The sequence below is a fragment of the Linepithema humile genome, chromosome 6 (assembly GCF_040581485.1).
Source record: "Linepithema humile isolate Giens D197 chromosome 6, Lhum_UNIL_v1.0, whole genome shotgun sequence".
Taxonomy (NCBI): Eukaryota; Metazoa; Arthropoda; class Insecta; order Hymenoptera; family Formicidae; genus Linepithema; species Linepithema humile.
Genome location: NC_090133.1, coordinates 1,213,946 through 1,233,507, shown reverse-complemented (window position 1 = coordinate 1,233,507; position 19,562 = coordinate 1,213,946). Strand labels below are relative to the sequence as shown.

The 19,562-nt window shown below is 35.8% G+C and overlaps 2 protein-coding genes across 3 annotated transcripts in view; one reads left to right on the top strand and one right to left on the bottom strand.

The window, feature by feature from the left end:
* The window catches only part of LOC105673149 (uncharacterized), a 77,599-nt gene that overhangs the window by 14,954 nt on the left and 43,083 nt on the right, over positions 1-19,562 (top strand). The gene's annotated exons all lie outside the window — the stretch shown is intronic.
* Positions 11,352-15,420, bottom strand: LOC105673047 (uncharacterized). The gene is made up of 5 exons (XM_012368378.2): positions 14,848-15,420; positions 13,926-14,327; positions 13,486-13,628; positions 12,135-12,955; positions 11,352-12,000 (listed from the first exon to the last, which is right to left on the bottom strand). Exons 1-5 carry the CDS (start codon positions 14,999-15,001, stop codon positions 11,997-11,999), a joined length of 1,524 nt encoding a protein of 507 aa, XP_012223801.2. The 5' UTR covers positions 15,002-15,420; the 3' UTR covers positions 11,352-11,996.

Below are 19,562 nucleotides of genomic sequence, written 5' to 3'. Positions count from 1 at the left end.
TAAAAGCGTCATCGAGGCATTTAGTTTAAAAACAGATAAAAAGTTACTTGCCTCGTACATAAATCATTCGACGCGTTTATGAAGCTACGGCGCATAAATCTTCATTTTTATGAAGTATGTATATTTGAAGTATGTATTAAACTTCATGTTGCGTGTAGCTACAACTTTGTATTTCTTTAGCTTTCTTTATTAGCTATTTTTTATTTAATAATTATCTTGTAATCTTTTTGTGTGTTTTTTCAAATATAACGTAACTTGTAACGTATTTAGGAGAATGATATGCCAACAAAGCCGAGGCAATAAATCACTCTCAGGCTCGATGAAATGTCGATTCGTTACCGCGCAGATAAATTTCGCAGTTTTTTTTTTCTCTTTCTTCGACGCGACCTGAAATTTAATTTCCGAACGTTCAGCCTCTCCTATTAGCAATTTCGCGCGTCGGTAGCTTCTGGTAACATGCTGAGGTAACATCTGCCAGCTTGCATAATAGCATCATTGCGGAGGAGAAGAGGATGGTCGATCGCGCGCTGGTGGCTTTTAGCAACGTCGCGACCCGCGATTTTATCTGTCGGCATCTGATGCCGGCATATCGCGCACGCGGGAGTGAAAGTGAGGCGCTCCTTGCTTTCGACAAATCTTTCGCAGCATCCGCGCTTGCACTCTGCACGGTATCGCGAATAATGAAGTTTAAAAGACGCTGATTATTAAAGATGTTTTAGAATGATCTTAATATGAAGTTTATTGACTAATATTGCATTTTTCATGTTAAATATATCGAGTGATTTGGGTGATTAAAAGCAGCTTGAGACAGAAAGAAAAAAGAAGGGTGCTTCAATTTTTTCGAATAATATAAGGAATATATTTATCTTATTTTTAATTTAAATTTAAGTTAAGTTATAAATTTATATTAAAAATGTTTATGTTGGAAAAAGTGAAATTATATAGATAGGAGGATGTTGATGAATTAATTTGGTTTTATGAATAAAATGAAATAAAAGAGTTGAAGCAAAGGGATTTTTTAAACAAAATGATGATTTTTAACTAATTTTGTTAATATTTTAAAAGATACTGAGAGAATTGTGAAAGATTGTAAAAGTAATGGTAGCTTTGGTCGGAAAATTAGGTCGAAAGACGTTGAGAAGATGAGCGAGATCTTACGCAACGTGGTGATTTAAATCGATTTCTGTCAGTAAAGATAAATCGAGGAACATTGAGATGATAATTTAGTTTGGAATTGAAAAATTACAATTGATTTTGGTCGAGAAATTGAAATCGAAAGACGCTGCAGAAGCAAACCAAATTAAAGACGATACTAATAATCATTGCATCATATTTTGTACATTTACAAATAAATAGAATATTTGTTCTTCTGAGATTATACGTTTTATTCCGTAGATTTTATCTGAAGATTTCTAAAGAAATTCACAAAGCGATGTTCGATAAGTTGAACTTTATCACAGTGATGCAGACGTGAACTTTAACATATGAATGTTAAAGAACATATAAGTGTTGTTTTGCACGATACCAAGTTGTATAATTTAATTGCTTGATTTTTTACAATTTCATAGATTTGAATGATTATTTATGCATAAAAAAAATTTCGCAAAATTGCTACATTTTTAAGTCACATAACTTTTACGAAAATTTGAAATTAGTTGAATAAAAATTTGAATAGATGATGTTAAAAAAAGGACAATTGTTTTTTGGCAAACAATTTAATTATTTCAGCTACGAGGAAAAAACTTGAAATGTTTTTTAGCAAGAAATTAATCACTTTTTGAAATTCATAAACAAATTAATTTTCTACAATGTTTAAGTATGCGACTGCTGATGTTCGAAAGGAATTTGCTTTTTTCTGAAAAAGTTAACAGCTTCCGTCGATTGATAGAACAGTCAATTCATTCTTTCTGCAATAATTGATTACGTGTTGCATCGCCGATGTCTAAAAGGAGCTCGTTGTCGAGCGGATCGCGGCGTCGGCGGCGAGACGCTGCGGGGGGTGGAAAAAAAGGCGCAGGTGGAGAAGAGTGCCGCGAGAGGTTGTTGACACCTTCGTCGCGCATACGTTCCTCCTCCGTGCGTTTTGTCTCCCGGTGCCGTGGTACGTGCGCGATGCACCGCGAATGCCAATCAGCCGACTGGCCGGCTGCTCCTCCTCGCGCGCGCGCGCGACTTGCATTCCCTATTTCGTGCTTCCTTCGCGTCGGATCCTTCGCGATTGATCGGGCCAGAAGATCGCCCATAGATAAAATTTCAATGAATGATCCGCCATCACTCCAAGGTTCTCGCTTTTGTTTCTTTTATTTTCTCTCCTGCTACGTTTGCGCCAAGTGCGTATGTGTTTTCCTAAACGAGATAGTGCAATCGCATCGAAAACTAAATGATTTTGAGAAGATTCAGAGTTTATGTCTTAAGCTATAAAATTTAAGTAAAAATTAGGAGAAAGATATGTTATTATGACTCGCAATCTAATCTCGAATCTCTTCTAACTACGAGAAATTTCTCTACGAAATACATTAATTTTATATTAAATTTATACTCGAATTTCTGAAGATGTTACGAAATTGTGAAAACAGCTCTCGACTCAATCGATTTTTGCCAATAGACTTTCGTACGGCGGAAAGCTTGAATTTCTCCGAAATTGATTTATACACCTGTCTCATCGACTAGGCGAGTAGCGCGATCGAGGCTTGACGTAGTTGGCGACTACCGTTCCGAAGAAAGTGCGACGTGCGATTTCGAATTCAGCCAGATGTTCGTGTTCTTTTGTCGATCCGTCTTTTCCCTTTCGCGCGGATTTGCGGACTTTTTTTATTCCGCGACGTGCATTCTCGAGAGCGATTTTCTCTCTTTTTCGATGACGCGAAGCGAAGTTGCGCGCTGCGACTTTTAAATGCCGCCCAGTTTTGGGACTCGAACCCGATCGCTTCTCGTTTTGTACGGCTTTTCTCCGTCAACGACAGACGGACAGACAGACTGCCTTGCGCCGAAGATTGGCACATCATCCGTTACGCGTGTGTGTGCGCTAAAAGAAGGATATATTTGAACGACAGTCTTGTGATATTTTTTAAAATCAAGTTATTATAATTTTACTTTGGAATACAAAACGTTCTTGGAAATCTAAAAAGTGCAATTACGTATTAACATAAGCATAAAAAATTTTTTAAGTGAGATAAGCAATTTTTCTTAATAGCACAAGATTAATAAGCGTAAAGAAAATAATAAGACCGTAAAAAAACACGAGCAACATATTTAAAAAATTCTGTAATTATTTGCAACCAAATTAGTACCGCTGGTGCATTTTGCCGTAAATTTTCAATACACATCTATACGGTGCATTCGATATATAGGGTAGTCCTGGAATCGTGAATTTTTAAAAACAATTTTTTTTTATCACGTTTTGAATCAATTTTTCCTAAAAAAATATTTAGAAATGTAACTTTCCAATTTTGAATACATATATATATTTTTTTAATTAAACATCAAGTTAAAATTTTATTAAAATGCAGTTCAAATTAGTTAAAACAATTTTTTTTAACTTAAATTATTTACAAGTGATGACTCACATTTTTGCTAAGAAATAGTTAATTCAAAATTTATTAAAAAAATCATTCATGAGTTGTGAGACACCGTGTATATGCATACGAGGCGCGTTCATTATGTATCGTAACGCTGTGAAACCGTTAGATCTCGTGCGCGGGTAGCATCGGACAACATCCTCTAAATGGAAAGGAGGATTCCTTGCGCGATGGATGCATCAAGCCGACCGGGCGTTCGTGGTGTAATCTCGTTGCATTCAGAACGGAACCGAGATGATGTTGCTCGTTGTTTCGGGCTCACGCCTCCTCGCCTCCTTTCGCTTCTATTCCCCTCGTAAGGATAATAGTCGGATCTCGCTCCGGATCGTTTCAGGATTTAACATCTCTGCGAGCTGTAATTGTGAGATATTTTACCGAAAGTTATACCGCTTGGTAAAAGTGTGTAGGAATTTATTCGTAATTATCAAAAGTTTCGAAAGAGTTCCAGTCTTACTTTTCTCAAAGTAAAGAACAAAATATTCGTTGGTGTTCCGTTTGTGCTCGACTGTAATGACTATAAATATAACTGGCGGATACGTCATTGCTTCGGGGTGCAGTGCAATACACTTAATGATAATGCATTCGTAGCGGATCCGTAACGCACCGTTTTCCGCCGCCCACGTTGCAATTGCGGCGCGGAAAAAAGCCGCCGCCGTCGGGAGTGGAGATGCATGCGAGCCGGAATGCGGCACCGAAGCCCAAGGAGAACCACTTCTCGCCGCTGCACCCTACATATTCCGCGGCTGTCTCGCGATCCTAACTGCGACCGGCCGGCCGGTAACATTGTTGGCCGATAGCTGTTCCAGCGGCGAGCGCGAAATCGTGATATATCCTTTATTTCTTCCTCTTACATCGGCGTTCTTTTTCTAATTGCGCTATTGCTGTCATGTTACATTAGCAATTTTTGCCATATTAACACTTCTTAATTAATTTGTTATTGAATTAAATTAATTTTTTTTATCAAAATTATTTGCTAAAAATCTAAAAGTTCTCGTTATTCACTTTTTCGTATTTGGCAAATTTTCGGGAAATTTCTTAGTTCTTTCGCGATGTTTGAACTTAGTGAACTCGTCTGATTCTTATAGGTTGAGAATGTAGTGAAAAATTGTGAATGTAAGGTTCCGGACACGCGTGTCCACGCGCGAGCGGGCATGTACGTAACTATACTCGAACGAGTTTGCTTGTAACGCTCCGACGGGACGAGACGCTTCTTCCGCGATTAAATGTTGTGTGAAACATAAGTGAAACATAGAATTTTTTAATTTTTTAATTTTTTTAGAAGTTACATTAAAGTCTACAAATTATTCATTTTAAATTTAAAATATTTAGTGGATAAATATAATTCTGCCATTTTATTGAAGATTTTATAATTATTACTTCGCTACTTCGCCACTTTTTTCGCTACTTCGAAAGAAAGCCGAATGCACTTCCTTGCGCGGCGCATAACGCACGAATCGTTCGCGCGTCGCGGAAAAAATGAAAGAAAAACCACGGAAGAAATGCAAGCGCCGAGAATGCATTTACATAGGTGGAGAGGACTGCGTATCGTGTTGTTATTTCTATTTTTACATGTGTTTCTCGCTTTCTCTCTAATGCCATTAGATCGCGATGTTTAGAAATATCGCGGTGAAACATAAACCGTGGCAAAGAAAATGAGTTTAACTTGAATTTTACAGAAGATTGCTTTTATTCTAGTCCAATTAAATCATTCCAGTTCACTGACTATGCCGTTTAATTATTTATCGCCGCTATGTTCTTACCGAGAAACCCGCTGATATATTTACCGATAGGCTACATTTTTATTGCAAAATAAATTGAATGTATAAGTACAAATAACGTGTAAAAAAAGTTATTTATTACATATCTATTTTTTTTAACAGTTTCTTGCAATTTAAACTCTCATTGATTTTGGCTCCTTGGATTCCAATGTATCCCTTCGGTTATCGCGAAATTTGGGTCACGGTCGTGCAACGTGAATTCCGTGCGGACCGCGGATGCTGCGCGTAAGTAGTAAGTATCATTTTCGATCGGGCTTACTGTTGCGAACCGCGCCCTGAACCGACGCGGCACGACGACGACGAAAAGACGAAGAAAGCAGCTGCCCCGCGGCCGGGCCCGTACGGTGAAAGTCGTCCAAAATGTCATCGGAGTTTAACCGCGAATATGCGTACACGTTCGGCAATAGAGAGAAAAAGAGAAACAGCGAAGGAGAGGGAGGGACGCTGGGCGCGGCGAGGGTATAATGTGTCGTTGCGTAATTCACCTTCTGGCGGCTGGAACGCATTTAGGATGATCGGCGCCATTTAGGCGAGGTTGCAACCGCAGCCTTGATCGGCTGATTGATCCGCAAATTTGGGGCAATGAGACATTGACGCGTTAAAGGCCGCGCGAGTCTCGCTTAACTTTGTTAAAAATTGCTCAGCTTGCATTATGATCAACGTTGTGGTAAATACAAGCGAGTAATTCGACTGCCTCGAAATCGCTATACGTCCTTCGACCGCAACTTCTTCGACTAATTTGGAGATTTTTCTTCAGAAAAAAATACTTGTTTTATTTAATAGCTATTAAAATAAAATAAAAAGAAAATAAACTCAATAAAATCTAGATTTTATTGAGTTTTTGTTGATAACATTCTTGCATAGATTGTTTTACATACCTCGTTCATAAAAATATCTGCAATATTTCTCCTAAAGATACAAGGTTATGAATATTTTTTTAAAAAGTAGCTTTTATATTAAAAGATTTTATCTAAAAGGTTAACTAATCTGAATTGAAAAAATCGTCAGCTATTTGACGATAACGAAAACATGAATTTATTATTAGCAAACGGCATTCCGAATATTATTAGCCTACTATATCATATCTCTGCATACCATATCTTTTTTTTTTTTTTAGCGATAGCGGCGATTTTTTTTTACATGTCTAAAATTATCCACATCGAGAATGGCTAATGCATTCTGAGAAGCTTAAGCCACAAAGACCCAGTCTCTCTTTTTCCCTTCGAGGACCAAATCATTGGGATCTCTTTCCGAGATCCCTCTCCGATGTCATTATTTTCCTCAAACCGGATTTTCAAGTCGCGTTTCGTGCCCCCTGATCGATTGCCTACTGAAGTTGCAAAACCTCCGGCAAGGTGACCCAGTTGTACCTTCGGTCTAAGTAGGTTGGTCGAGAGATTTGCCGAAAGGTCTCTTTCTCTGTCTTAATCTTATCACTGATCTGTAAAAAATCTTGAAGAAACTGTAGAAATATTTTTCGAAAAGTTGGAAAATATGGACAATTATGCAATTTTGATTTATTATTATGTTAATTATTATAATATTTAATATTGATAAGTTATTTTTTCGATTTTAATTACCTCTCAATTATTTTCAGAATTTACACATAAAAAATAAATTTTGTAGCTTTTACAAAATGCATATTGAGTGATACAAATCGGTCTAAAATTGATCTTTGCGTTCAATACTTGATTTGAATTATGCATCGTTTACGAGAGCGCATTCGTCACCTTTTGCTTCGCTCTTTCGCACGGCGAAACTCACGCATTGCGTATTTATGAAGATGCCTAGATAGAAGTGCATTGCAATAGGAATAATAGACGTTCTCTATCTCTTAAATGTAGTTGACATGTGGAGAAAGCTACAACGAGGAATAGAGAAGAAAAGAGACAAGTCGAAGAATTCGAGTCACACCTAGAGGACCTTCCCTAGGCGATGCAAAAAAATCGTGGAACGCAATGACGAAACGTAGGCCGAGAATGCCTCCTTCAGATTCCACCTCCTTATTTTCTTTGTATCGCAATCTTGTATATGCACACATTATTGAACTTAAAGAAAACTTTCTTTCATAATTAATATTTAATAAAAAACAACATTTTCAAAAGAAAAAATTATCAATAAAATTACTTATCAATAAAAATCTTGTTTTACATTTATATGATACTCATTAATTTATTTTTTAAATAAACATTTTTAATTGGTTGAATGGATTATTATAAAAAAAAAAAATTAATTTATAGATGTCACATTTAGATAACAGGATACGCATTGCAGCTTGTCATTTCATGAATATTTAAATATCTTAAAAGGCTGCAAATCTTGTATGCATATACGTTGTGATGTAATAAAATTTTTCGCCGGCATGTCTTATTACATTTCACGCGCCAATGTCTCGCGAATTTCGCACAACGGGTCTCATTACTTACGTTCACTCGGCGTATGATATAATAAGATTTTTCGCCAATCCCGTGTATTACCTGCTTATCAGAAACTTGTATAATATTCTATTTATTGCAGCGATTGTGATTGTATAAATGGAATAAATTTCTTAACTGCGAAATGTATTCAATTCATGTGATTGCAACTCGCTGTTAAATTATTGAATCGGACTTGAAAATTTCAGTGAAAAGGTCAGTGAGACTTTTTGTTGAAATTTTTGGTTAATTATATTACTTAGAAATCTTGAAGAAAAAAGCATCTCTTCAATGGAAATAATTTTTTAGTGTAGTTAGTTTTTAGATAATAATTTTTTGTTTATATAGTGTAATTATTAATTTTAGATTCTAAAAATTCGAAAAAAATAGATCAAGAAGTAAATTTATATATTTGTTACGTAAATTGAAATTAATGAAATTTTCGCAACAACAAACTTTATTTTGCTGTACGAAAATGATGCAAGCAACATTAACATTTAATGTCGCGTTGCTTCGCAGCTCAGCCACCGAAAGGACATTGTCCTTTAGAAATCATTAAGGCAAGAGAAAGGCGATTCTTCGCGACAGAAATTTCGTAATGATGTACATCGATTTTCTGGCGGGGATCCATTAATTCGCCCACGAAGGATTAATTTTCATGATTGGTTACCATATATCGCGATCGTATAATTTGCTACATTTTTATTGCATTTTTATAATTGTAACTTCTAATTAATCATTTAATTAGTTTTATTATTAACTTGGTCCCTATTATTAAATTATTTCTAATTATTATTTTTAGTCATTATTAATTATTCAGAAAAATATTATATTAAGAAATTGATTAAGTTCTAATGATTTAATTTTACTTACTTTATATTGGTAATACATTTATTACTTCATAAAATAATATCAATCTCTCCAGATTTTATGTACTTATTTCTCGATTGAAGAGATACGATGAAAAGTAAATCTGTGAACGGTGGCAATTCGAGATTAATACGTGTTGCATTGGTACGTGCAAGGCTCGAGCGACGGGCATCGTTGATCTTTCAAGCGTGCCTAATCGCAGGGTTCGTTGACTGCAATTTCCAAGCTTTTCCGGAAAGGTCGAGGCCGCCGTCATTGCGCGGCTCTAACTCGCGAATACCTTCCTTTCTCGACCCGGTAAACCTTCCGCAGCACGGAAATTATGCGATTATCTCTCTTCTCTTTTATTCTTCTAATTGTTATCGCGATCATTTCGCGCACTTTTGTAAATACGACTTCACTCAATTTCAATTTGGTTTGCTTCATCGTTACTTTCTTTGAACACTGATGGAATAGATAAAGTTTATGTGATAAAAGTAGAAATGTACAGGCAATATACTTCGAATATGATTAAGTAGTCATATTTTTCGCACTCTTTTCTTTGTCATCCATCATTCTGTCATCCATCGAGGTTTTACTCTCTCGTAGCAGCAGGGCGTGGCAGCAGGAAAGCGACAAAAAAGCATTGGGAAAGTGTATCTCTTCGTATTTACTGTCTCAATGAGGAACGAACTATATTTTCCGATGCCTTCGTAATAAATGGATCCAAAACACATTTCTATTGTGGAATCGACTTTTTAAAACTTTAAATAGTAGAATGTTCTCATTATCAATTAAAAAGTTTATTTGAATTATTTACATATTATTCTTTTGGAAGACAATAAAAATTTAAAGAAAATTTTTTAATATATAAGATATACAAATTAAAAAAGTTAAAGTAAGAGGAATTTCAATAATTTTTCTGTTATAAGGAAGGATTTTTCTATTATAAGGAAGAATTTTTCTTCTTAAATCATAATGTTTTGAATCGCATTCCTGACATTCGTTGATTACATATGCGATGACTTCCTGATTCTATTATCGGTTTGTTATGCTTTTCACATTTCGCCGGTATCTTTTGCTTTATATCCGACGTCGCGTATTATTATGTAATTATCAAGTTTTGCACCACCGAGTCCGAGTGAAACGTGCGAGAGGCGTCTCCCCGACCACTACTTTCGATCCTCGATCGTCCGTCTCTAAACGATTTCTCGAATTCTTTTCGGGAAAAATATCCGGTTTGATCGAAACACTTTCTTCGTTAGAGAACAAGATTATATCAGTCTTTATTTAACAGATATTCCAAAAAAACTTTTTATTGCCCTTTCCACTTAACTGAACATCGTGAAATTCATTCTTTATAAAGTTGGCAATAAAAATCTCGCTGTTATTTACACATTTACATGATCGGTACACAATTTTACGACTGCTGATGATTACATTACAGTTCCATGGTACTGCTCTTATGTAAGATTGTTGCGTGCTTATATAGTCATTTATGTAATTGTTACACAGTATAGTTCGATTTTTTTGCACTGTTTTTATATGAATCTTTGAAAATTATTGTGAGGTATTTTGAGTTATTTAAAATTATTTGAGGCATTTAAATTATTTTTTTGTTTCTTGAATATTTTTCTTTTTTATCTTTCTCTTTTTTTGATAACACAATTTTCGCCATCGATTTCTTTTGCGTGTACGCGACCAAGCGCGAAATTCCGATTATGAGAAAAGGCCTTAAAAATGTCGCTGCGGTTGGTCCCCTCTTTGACGTGCCATCTTTTCTCCCGATAATACATCGTCGGCAACGAGAGAAGCGAAAGGGAAAGAAGAGAAATTCATCGCGTAATAAATGTTGTCTTGAAACTGCTGATCATATTGATCGCACCGATTATAATATAACTCAGATAGTCAAATGTTAGCAATATTGGCAAATTGATAGCAAGTTTGATCAAGTTTGATGAAATTTTTCAAGATATTTAAAAATTGTTTTTTTTTCTTTCTCGATCATACATTTTACATACAACGATTAAACAATGTATCTCAATTGGATTTGCCATTTATATGTTACTCTGAATTTAGACTTTTTCAGGCATAAAGCTTTCGATTTTGAAATTTTTAGTGTTGAAAATATTCCTAAAAAATTCGATTTAAAGATTTTAAATATTAAAAGATTTATAAATTAGATTTTACAGATTGTTGTCAAATAGCTTTGTATGTAAATTCTAATATCAATAATCTTAATGTTGGAAATTTCAATGTCTAAATAAACATTGAATGAACTTGAAGTAATATGCTAAATAGTGAGCATATCACTAACATGAATCTGATATAGCATTTATTTTTTAATTTATCAGTCGTAATGCGCATGTTAATAATTGTATAATGTGAAACTAAAACTTACATTTCATGATGGCGTGAAAATTAGGACGAGCATTAAACTCGAGTTGTTGTTACGATCCAATAAATTCGCTAAACGGTGCAAAAGATCGCTTAGCGGAGAAACTAAAGAATCCTTTGAAGAAATTAAGAGAGATGCGTGGTAGCGCACGCTCTCTAGAGGCACAAAAAAACGCGTTGTGTTCTAATTACGTGCCGGTATATCGAACAACGTAAGATCGTTTTGATATGAGGAAATAATTATGTATATATAATATATTCCGTGATACATTTTTTTCTGTGGTTCAATTATGCTTTATTCTTAGTTATTTCTCCGATTGTCTTCTCGTTTTTATCATCTTCTTTGACTTCTTATCCTTTGGAGAACATGAAGAACGCGTGCTGCAATCTGGTGATTCTAACATAAAGTACTTAAAGTGCATGATTTCTGCAAACTATTTACCATCAAAAGAAATTTCTTATAAAATTAGTTTCTTTTTGGCAAAATTTTAAAAATGGTTAAATTGCTTTTTTCCAAAATCTATCGCAATTTAATTTTCAATTTAAATTCAGTTCTGATTTAAATCTATTTTTTATTTACTTATATTTATCTATAAAATATATTGGGGAAAAAATTGGGATTAAAATTTGAAAAATCAGATAGCTGCTTTAGCTTATATTTATTTACAGATGGGATTAATAGTTTCAATCAAAAGTTTTCGCTTTCTTTAAAATGCTATATTAAAAGATGAGTAAAAATTACAAAGAAAGATACTAAATACTATTAATTATATCTATTTATTTCATCTTAAGGTTTTGGATTATTATTTTCGCAAAATTATCTTTAAATTTGCTTATTCGTAACTTTTCAGTTATCGAAATTTCTATTAAATAATATTATTGCACAGATGGCGACAACTAATAGGAGATAATTAATATGGCAATTTGATAAAAGTTATTTTATTGAAGTTTCATCGATGCGCGTCCAAAGAGCTCGTCGATTAGCTGAAACAAAAAAATTATCTCATTAGTTTGAATGATAGTACATATTTTTATTTAATTTGTTTTTTAGTTAAAATCTGAATGTTAAATACAATTAAAGATTTTTACTGCGTGCATGTGAGAAAGATATATCTTACCATTTGGCAACGCTGAAGGCTTTGCAGGAATCCGATGGCTTATCGTACGAGAATCCCGGCGAACAGTTCACCATCTGAGGCCTGTTGTTTCTACAAACCACTACGTTGGTGCAGGCATCGTTGAGTCTGTGTATGTCACCGTTGTTACATTGAGCATTCAATAGTTCGGGTGGTATCACCTGGAATAGAGTCCACGGGTTCACCACGCTAGACGTTTCCGTCTCGTGTGCCGCGGGCTGATCGCTCAGCAATTCACTATCGATTAATAGTTGCTGTTTGCTTTTTTCTTTCTCGATTTCCAACTGAGACGTTGATGATCGTTGATGCCAGGGATCAATCCTGCTTAGCCAGGGATTTCCGGAATACGCGGGAGGCGGTGGATAAGGCTGCGGCTGATAAGATGGTGGCGCAGGGGGATAGGTTGGTTGAGCAGGATAGACCGGTGGTTGAGTGGGATAGCTTGGTGGTTGAGTGGGATAGCTTGGTGGTTGAGTGGGATAGCTTGGTGGTTGAGGTGGATTAGTCACGGGCGTTGGAGGTGAACTTGGCGGTTGAGGGGGTCTAGTAGGTGGTTGAGGAGGTCTAGTCGGTGGTTGAGAAGGCCTAGTGGGTGGTTGGGGAGGCCTAGTCGGTGGTTGAGGAGGCCTAGTGGGTGGTTGAGGGGGTCTAGTGGGTAACTGAGAGGGATTAGCAGGCTGTAGAGTAGGAGATGGTTGCGAAGGTGACTCCGGAGATTCAGTCGACGGCTGCTTTGGCGGTGGATTTGGCGTGGCTGCGCCTTTGCAGTCCACATTATAAGTATAGTCGCAAACGTTTAGTAGCTGAAAGATAAAGTCTGAAATTATGATACATTGCTAATTTTCCTTGACTAAGATAGAACAGCTATGGAAATTGATACACTAATTTTATAAATATTTTTGTAAAATATCTTATATAAATTGGATTTATATGAACGAAAGATTAAGTATATAGAATCTATGTCGACATTTCGCAATAAAATATTTTTTTAAAATTAATACAGAAAAAAAAATACAAAGAATGTAGAAATAAAATATAGAAGTGTTGGATCTTACTTTAGAATTTTCGTATTTTTAGCATCTTTCGAAAATTGTATAAATTCTTCGAAAATAATAACATTAAAATAAATATTTGAGCAGTTCTTAATGTTGAAATATTTATAAGATCTGAATCAAATTTAACTTGTTTTTTTCTAGCGTGGGATTATTTTGCATTTCCTTAACTTTTCGCCCGCTAAATCTATCTTAAGTGGCACCGTGCACGTCATGATGTTATTTTCAACGACGATTTAAAATTCTACAAGCATTTGCGTTTTTTTAAAATAAATTCTTACATCACTGTAGACTAGGCCGCGAGGACAGCCGAATTTGATGGGTTTGCCTCCGACACATATGTAGAATTCCGAGCAGTTGGTCGAGCTTCTGTAACGTCCATTCGGGTCCGGGCACTGTTTCGATCCTGTCGCTAGTGCTGGTTCTACCAAGCAACAAAATTATTATTTTTTTTACTTCTTCGATCTTTATAATTATATTTTTATGGCATTTGGAAAATATAACGTTTCAATACAACTTTTGCAAGAATAATCAAAAATATTTAAAAGTTTGATACATCTACGTTAACTGTTATCGTTTTTCCCCCGAATATAAATTCACTTTGAGAATCACTGACTTAAAACGAACGCCGCGATTAGAAGGCAATCGAATTGGCCATCGTGATTACCATCGCGAAGCGTGAACGGGCGATTCGCGTCGCGTAATTATCGATCGCACTCACTTGGCGTGGGGGGCGCCCGATTGCCGCAGTTGACGTTGGACGCGAAATCGCAGTAACCGGTGATGGCGTTGAAGAGCAGCCCTGCCGGGCAGGTCTGTTCGATCACCACATCATCCCAGCAGTTCAGATAATTGGCGCAACTAGCGGGGCTCTCATACTGGCCCCTCTGGCCCAGGCAGCCCGGCGGAGGTCTGGGTGGCGGCGGTTTCGACGGTGGCGGCGAAATGGGACTCGGAAGCTCGTTTGTGTCGCCCGGATTGCTCGGAAGACCCGGGTATTGCCTGCCGCTGCTGAAAATGTTCTCATCGTGGTTATTTTCCGATGCGTTGTTGCGATTCTTCCAGATCTCCGAACGCGAATCCAGCCTCTGAATGTCGAAATTGTCCCACAGAGTCTCTAGTTCTGAAATTTGATTTATGCATGTTTTTCGACGCGCGAGACATTTATCATCGTCGACAATAACGATTTATTAGGATGATATGATTTTATTATTAAGACCTAGTTAATTATATTAGCTCGTACGCAATTGAAATTAGGAATTAAACGTTAGTAAAAGTGGATATTTGCATAATATTTTTATATCTTCAGTTTTATTGACGTGGAATATTGATTTTCTTAAAATTATAGCACATATAGCTTTGATAAAAGAGTAATCTCAAAGCTATTGTGAATATTAAATTTATATATAAGCAAATATATATAATTTGGAGAAATTATAAAACTTTAAAATAAATCAATATTAAAACGCGGAAGATATTTAAAAAAGTATTACTCAAAAATTAAAGCATTGTTTAGATGTTTGACACGTTTTTATACCAAGAAAATTAACATTAATGTAATACTTCTCGTAACGTTACGTTATCGTTGCGTTACACAGAAATTTTTCACGAAACTCACGATTCTAAAGTTGTTAAACACTGACCTTCGGGCTGTTCGGCGAACGAGAGTTGCCTACCAACAAACGATGCCGGCGTCGTCTTCGGCGCTTCTGCCGTCGTTGATCTGACCCTTCTTCTTGCAGCGTCAGCGAGTCCTAGAACAAGGATCACAAAAACCAATGTCACGTTCACCCTCATCTTCTTCTCGGTGTTTTCTTCGTTTTCCTCGTCGTTTTCTTGCTTGTCGAGAAGGGTCGACGCCCTTCACCAGGACGAAAAAGTTCTTCTTTCTCAAAGATGTCTTTCTCGCGAATAATCCGGAAGAACGATAATCGACACCGACAATCGACAGTGAGAATCCTGACGCGCAGTGTTCTTGATGCTGGATGGGCTGGACCTGGTCGCTTCCAGGGCCTTACATAGGGCGGCCCCCACCGCCACTCCCTGTAGGGATCGCAGGACCTCAATTACGCGCGTTCCGCCGCGTAGGACCCTCTTCTTGTTGCGCAGGAAGTGCTCGCGACCGTTGCTTTCGCACCGATTCGTTCCTCCTCCTCTTTGCGCCTTCCTCCTCCTACTTCTTTTTCGAGGACTCGAGGACTTCTCATTGGATGAGATTTAGGATGCACCTAAAGGATGCATGCACGCTCGTGGTGATCATTCGTCCTGTCCTGCTGTTTTTTTTCTTCGCCGGTTTTTGAGAGGTTTAGGCGCTGTATATTGTTACCGGGCGAATTTAGAACCCTTTAACCCTTTCAGATCGGATGTTCAATTTATTAAACACGTGTTCCAAAGATTCAAGATTTTAAGATCTTTGCTCGGGATTGATATTGCTCCGTTAAATTCAATAAGGATAAAGATAGCTCAGTGAATTGTCGAAACTGTTTTTCAACTGTCATTACTTCGTGGAAAATAAGGAAGGCGCAAACATCGAATGAAATCTCAAAGATATTTTTGAAGCCTCTTGTTGTGATTTCAATTATTGCAAACAGATCAATTCGTTTTATTTATGAGCATATTTTTACGATGCTTTATCAGCTGCAATTAATTTTAGCTCTTATTCATATTTATATGTAGTATCTTTTTCTTTTTGAATATCTTATTGTTAGCAAATTTTTTTGATATTTTATTGTGTTGTAATTTATTAGTTTGCAAGGTTGTTCATTTATTTTCCGAATGGTTGAATAATATGAAGTTGTCGAGCCGCGTAAAAAATCGTTGGCGCGCGTACGCGATTTTTATTCACGGTCACGGTATCGGCAATTTGAACGTCTACGGGGCTTCCTGTGGCCAAAAGTACGCATCAAAGTGCGATATAGGAACGAGAGGAAAAAAATTCCACACCTGCGAGAGGAGGGTGGACGGGAAGGTAGAGGGAAAGAGGGCTATCGGTATGCAAAGGTGGACGCACTCTCAAGAAGACTTGTTACGCACTCGTTACTCGAAAGTGTTCCGCGAGTGGTCCTGCGTTGGATGCTGCGCGAGAGCGCGGCATGTAGGAGGCTCCATCCTCCACGGAGGGCTCATCGTCCTTTTTATTATCCGCTCGGATAAGCGATTCGGCGATCTCGGCAATAAGGAAGAAATCCGGTCGATGCGAACGATGGGCAAAGAAAAAAAAGAGGGAAAAAACGATCGCGTCCACGTAATCCTGGAATCCGGCGAGTCGTCGGTTCTCTTGCCTTCGAATCTCGCGTAATCCTGAGTCACACGCAATGACCTCGCCGTTGCGTTTTTCAATGTGTCCCAGGTGATGTCGTCGGCGAAATCCGAGGACACGCGTAATCGTGCATGTCTTTTTTGTATATTTGATGTTGAGACTTTTTCGGGATGTGAAAAGGAACAAGTGTCTCTCAGGATTTTAGTTAGATACTAATGGAATCTTAATCTTATTCGTGGATGTGTGAAATGCTAATTTGAGTGGAATATTATTTTATTTGAAGTAGGATAAAAAATATATATATATTTTTATATAATTTGATATTTAAAAAGAATAAAATCTTTTTTATTGGTTCGCGAATAATTAAAAATATTGATTTTTAAGGACTCAATTTTTTATTTGATGTTAATTGAATTTTAATTACAATGCTTGTAAATAGAATAATAATTTAATTAACTTTGGAACAGAATATTAATTTAACTTAAAATTAAATTTGATTTTTATAAATTATTTTATAATGATTGCAAAATTATATTAATAATGATTTATTAATGCTTAGTTTTACAAGACATTTAGACGTATTTAATGTACATGTTGTGTATATAATGCAATTTCTAAATTAAATATATCTAAATGAATAAAACATAAAATTTTCGCACAGTTTCTCACAATACCTGCAAATAAAGATATACGATCTCAAAGTCACGATTAAAGTCACGAAAGTGACAAGCGGGATAATTCCTGTCTAATCCAAACAGTTGATATTTACCTATATCGCGCGTTCGACGAAGCGACTACTTCTTGGGTTTTGCCGCCGTAGTCGTTTCCATCGTTCGTGTCCGGCATAGTTTTTGTCGTTGTTTTAACTTGGGCGTCGGCTCTCGCTTAGACCTTAGACCGCAAACCGAGAAACTACAGGGGGATCTAGGATGGAATGCCAAGGAAAGAGAAATGAGATTGGAACCCCGCCTGCTAGTGAGAAAAGATAGGGTTAATCCTTAACAAGACCATCGTACAAAATGCAATTAATAAGAAACGAATTATAAATTGCAAAGATGTACAAAATTTTAACAAAATTACGATATCGATTAAAGTATGCGACTTTGGTTTTATATTTAGCAAATATAATTACAACTTTATTTTTTAATGGTTATATTTTTACATTTAGATTAATTCATGACTTCAATTAAATTTGGTCAGAAAATATTGCAAATGTTGCAATATTTATCAGAGAATTTAATGTTTTTTTTTTATTGATTCGTATAAAATAAAAATTATTATACACATATATATTATTCAAATTAATATATTATTCATTTTATTTTTATATAATAATGAGCTAAAATGTTTAATCGCATTTGAACATTATGAAAACGAAACATTATTTTATACGAATATTGTGAACATTAAATTAGAATGCCAAATTAAGAACGCTTAAGTTCAATAAACTTGCAAATTATTTTCATCTTCGTCGAATGTTGTCGATACAATGTTTTTCGTGCTGAATCGAATGCTAAATCAAGCGCAATAAATTTCAAGTACCTACACAACACGTCACTTAGGTCCAAATACGAGGGCTATATCTTTGCGGAGGACATGCGTACACGCGCGAGTATCCCGGTGAGACTTCCTTTGCGTGCGTATCTCGGAGTATCGATAATTGAAAAGGATTTGACAAATTCTTCAGCTTCCTTAGATTAAGAGGTTTATTTACCAAAATTTTTATTAAAATTAAAACTGTTTATATATTATTATTTTATTAGTAAAAAATCTGATTTTTAGGATATTTGTTTATTTAAAAAATTTATTAAATTATTTACTTATAGAAAAAATTATATATATAGAAAATATAAATTGATTTTTGGCTATCAGAAATATTTAATGTTAAAACAAAGTTGCGAGAAGTTTCTAGATGAGATACAGATTCTTGATGTTGAGCACAGCAGGAAACTAAATTTAAACTCCCTGGAAATAAAATAATTTTATGACTGCATAAGAATGCAGAATCTGGTGTGAACGAGCTGGTCTAGACGTTGTCGAGGACATTGACACTTCTCCATCTACTATAAGTTGAATTTTCATAATGTTCAAGTGCGATTAAACATTTTAGCTCATTATTATATAAATAAAATGAGTAATATATTAATTTGAATAATATATATATGCATATATATAATAGTTTTTATTTTATACGAATATATTTTATATTAATTTCGGCCTCAAATTCTTTTCAAGTACAAAACATTTCTTATTTGTTGGCTTTAATAAATTTAAACAAGAAATAATATACTTCCAAAAACTTATATACGTCGGTATACTTATTTAGGAAAGAAATAGATTTGTGTCTCCTTTCTATATAGTTTTGCTGAAGATTTCAAACATTGAAGTGGACTAAAGCTTTGTTGCGTGTGCACTGTATGCGTTTTAAGCTATTTCGCTTGCGCAATGGAACTCGAAAAACAGGTTTGGGAAACGTTGTGTATATTGAAACAGGAACCATGTGAAGTGTCGTTAAAAATGCAGGCGTCGCGCCTTGATACCGCAATACTCATTCGAATTCATTTCGGGTGCATCGGAACAGATTGAAGTGCGCGCGCTGCGAGAGCGTGCGGCTGACATAGGTGGTCTGTTACTACTCTTATGCGTTCATAATTCAGCACGCTGGATGATAAAGTGTGGCCCGAAGGGTTACAAGCACTTAGCGCAATCGCTCGGCGATAATTACTTTAAACGACGGTATTGCATATCGAAGTAAGACGCGCGCTGGGCGAACCTTCTCAATTGCACTGAATTATTTCCGCGATTTTTTATGGACTTCTTTACGGCAATTCCGATAATGAGGAATAAAAGTCTTATGCAATTATCGCAATTTATTACTTCATTGTAAATTGCATCGATAAACATGCGTTCAAGAAAACTTTATGAAATAAAATTTACGTTCTTTCTTATATAATTTATAAAATTTATGAAAATAGTTAAAACGTATAAAATTGCGATACTTTTTCAGTTTGTTTCGACTAATAAATAAATTTTTTTAAAGCCAGTTTAAAATATAAGAGATAATGGATGAAGGATTGAGAGAACAGTTTCCAGGGAACG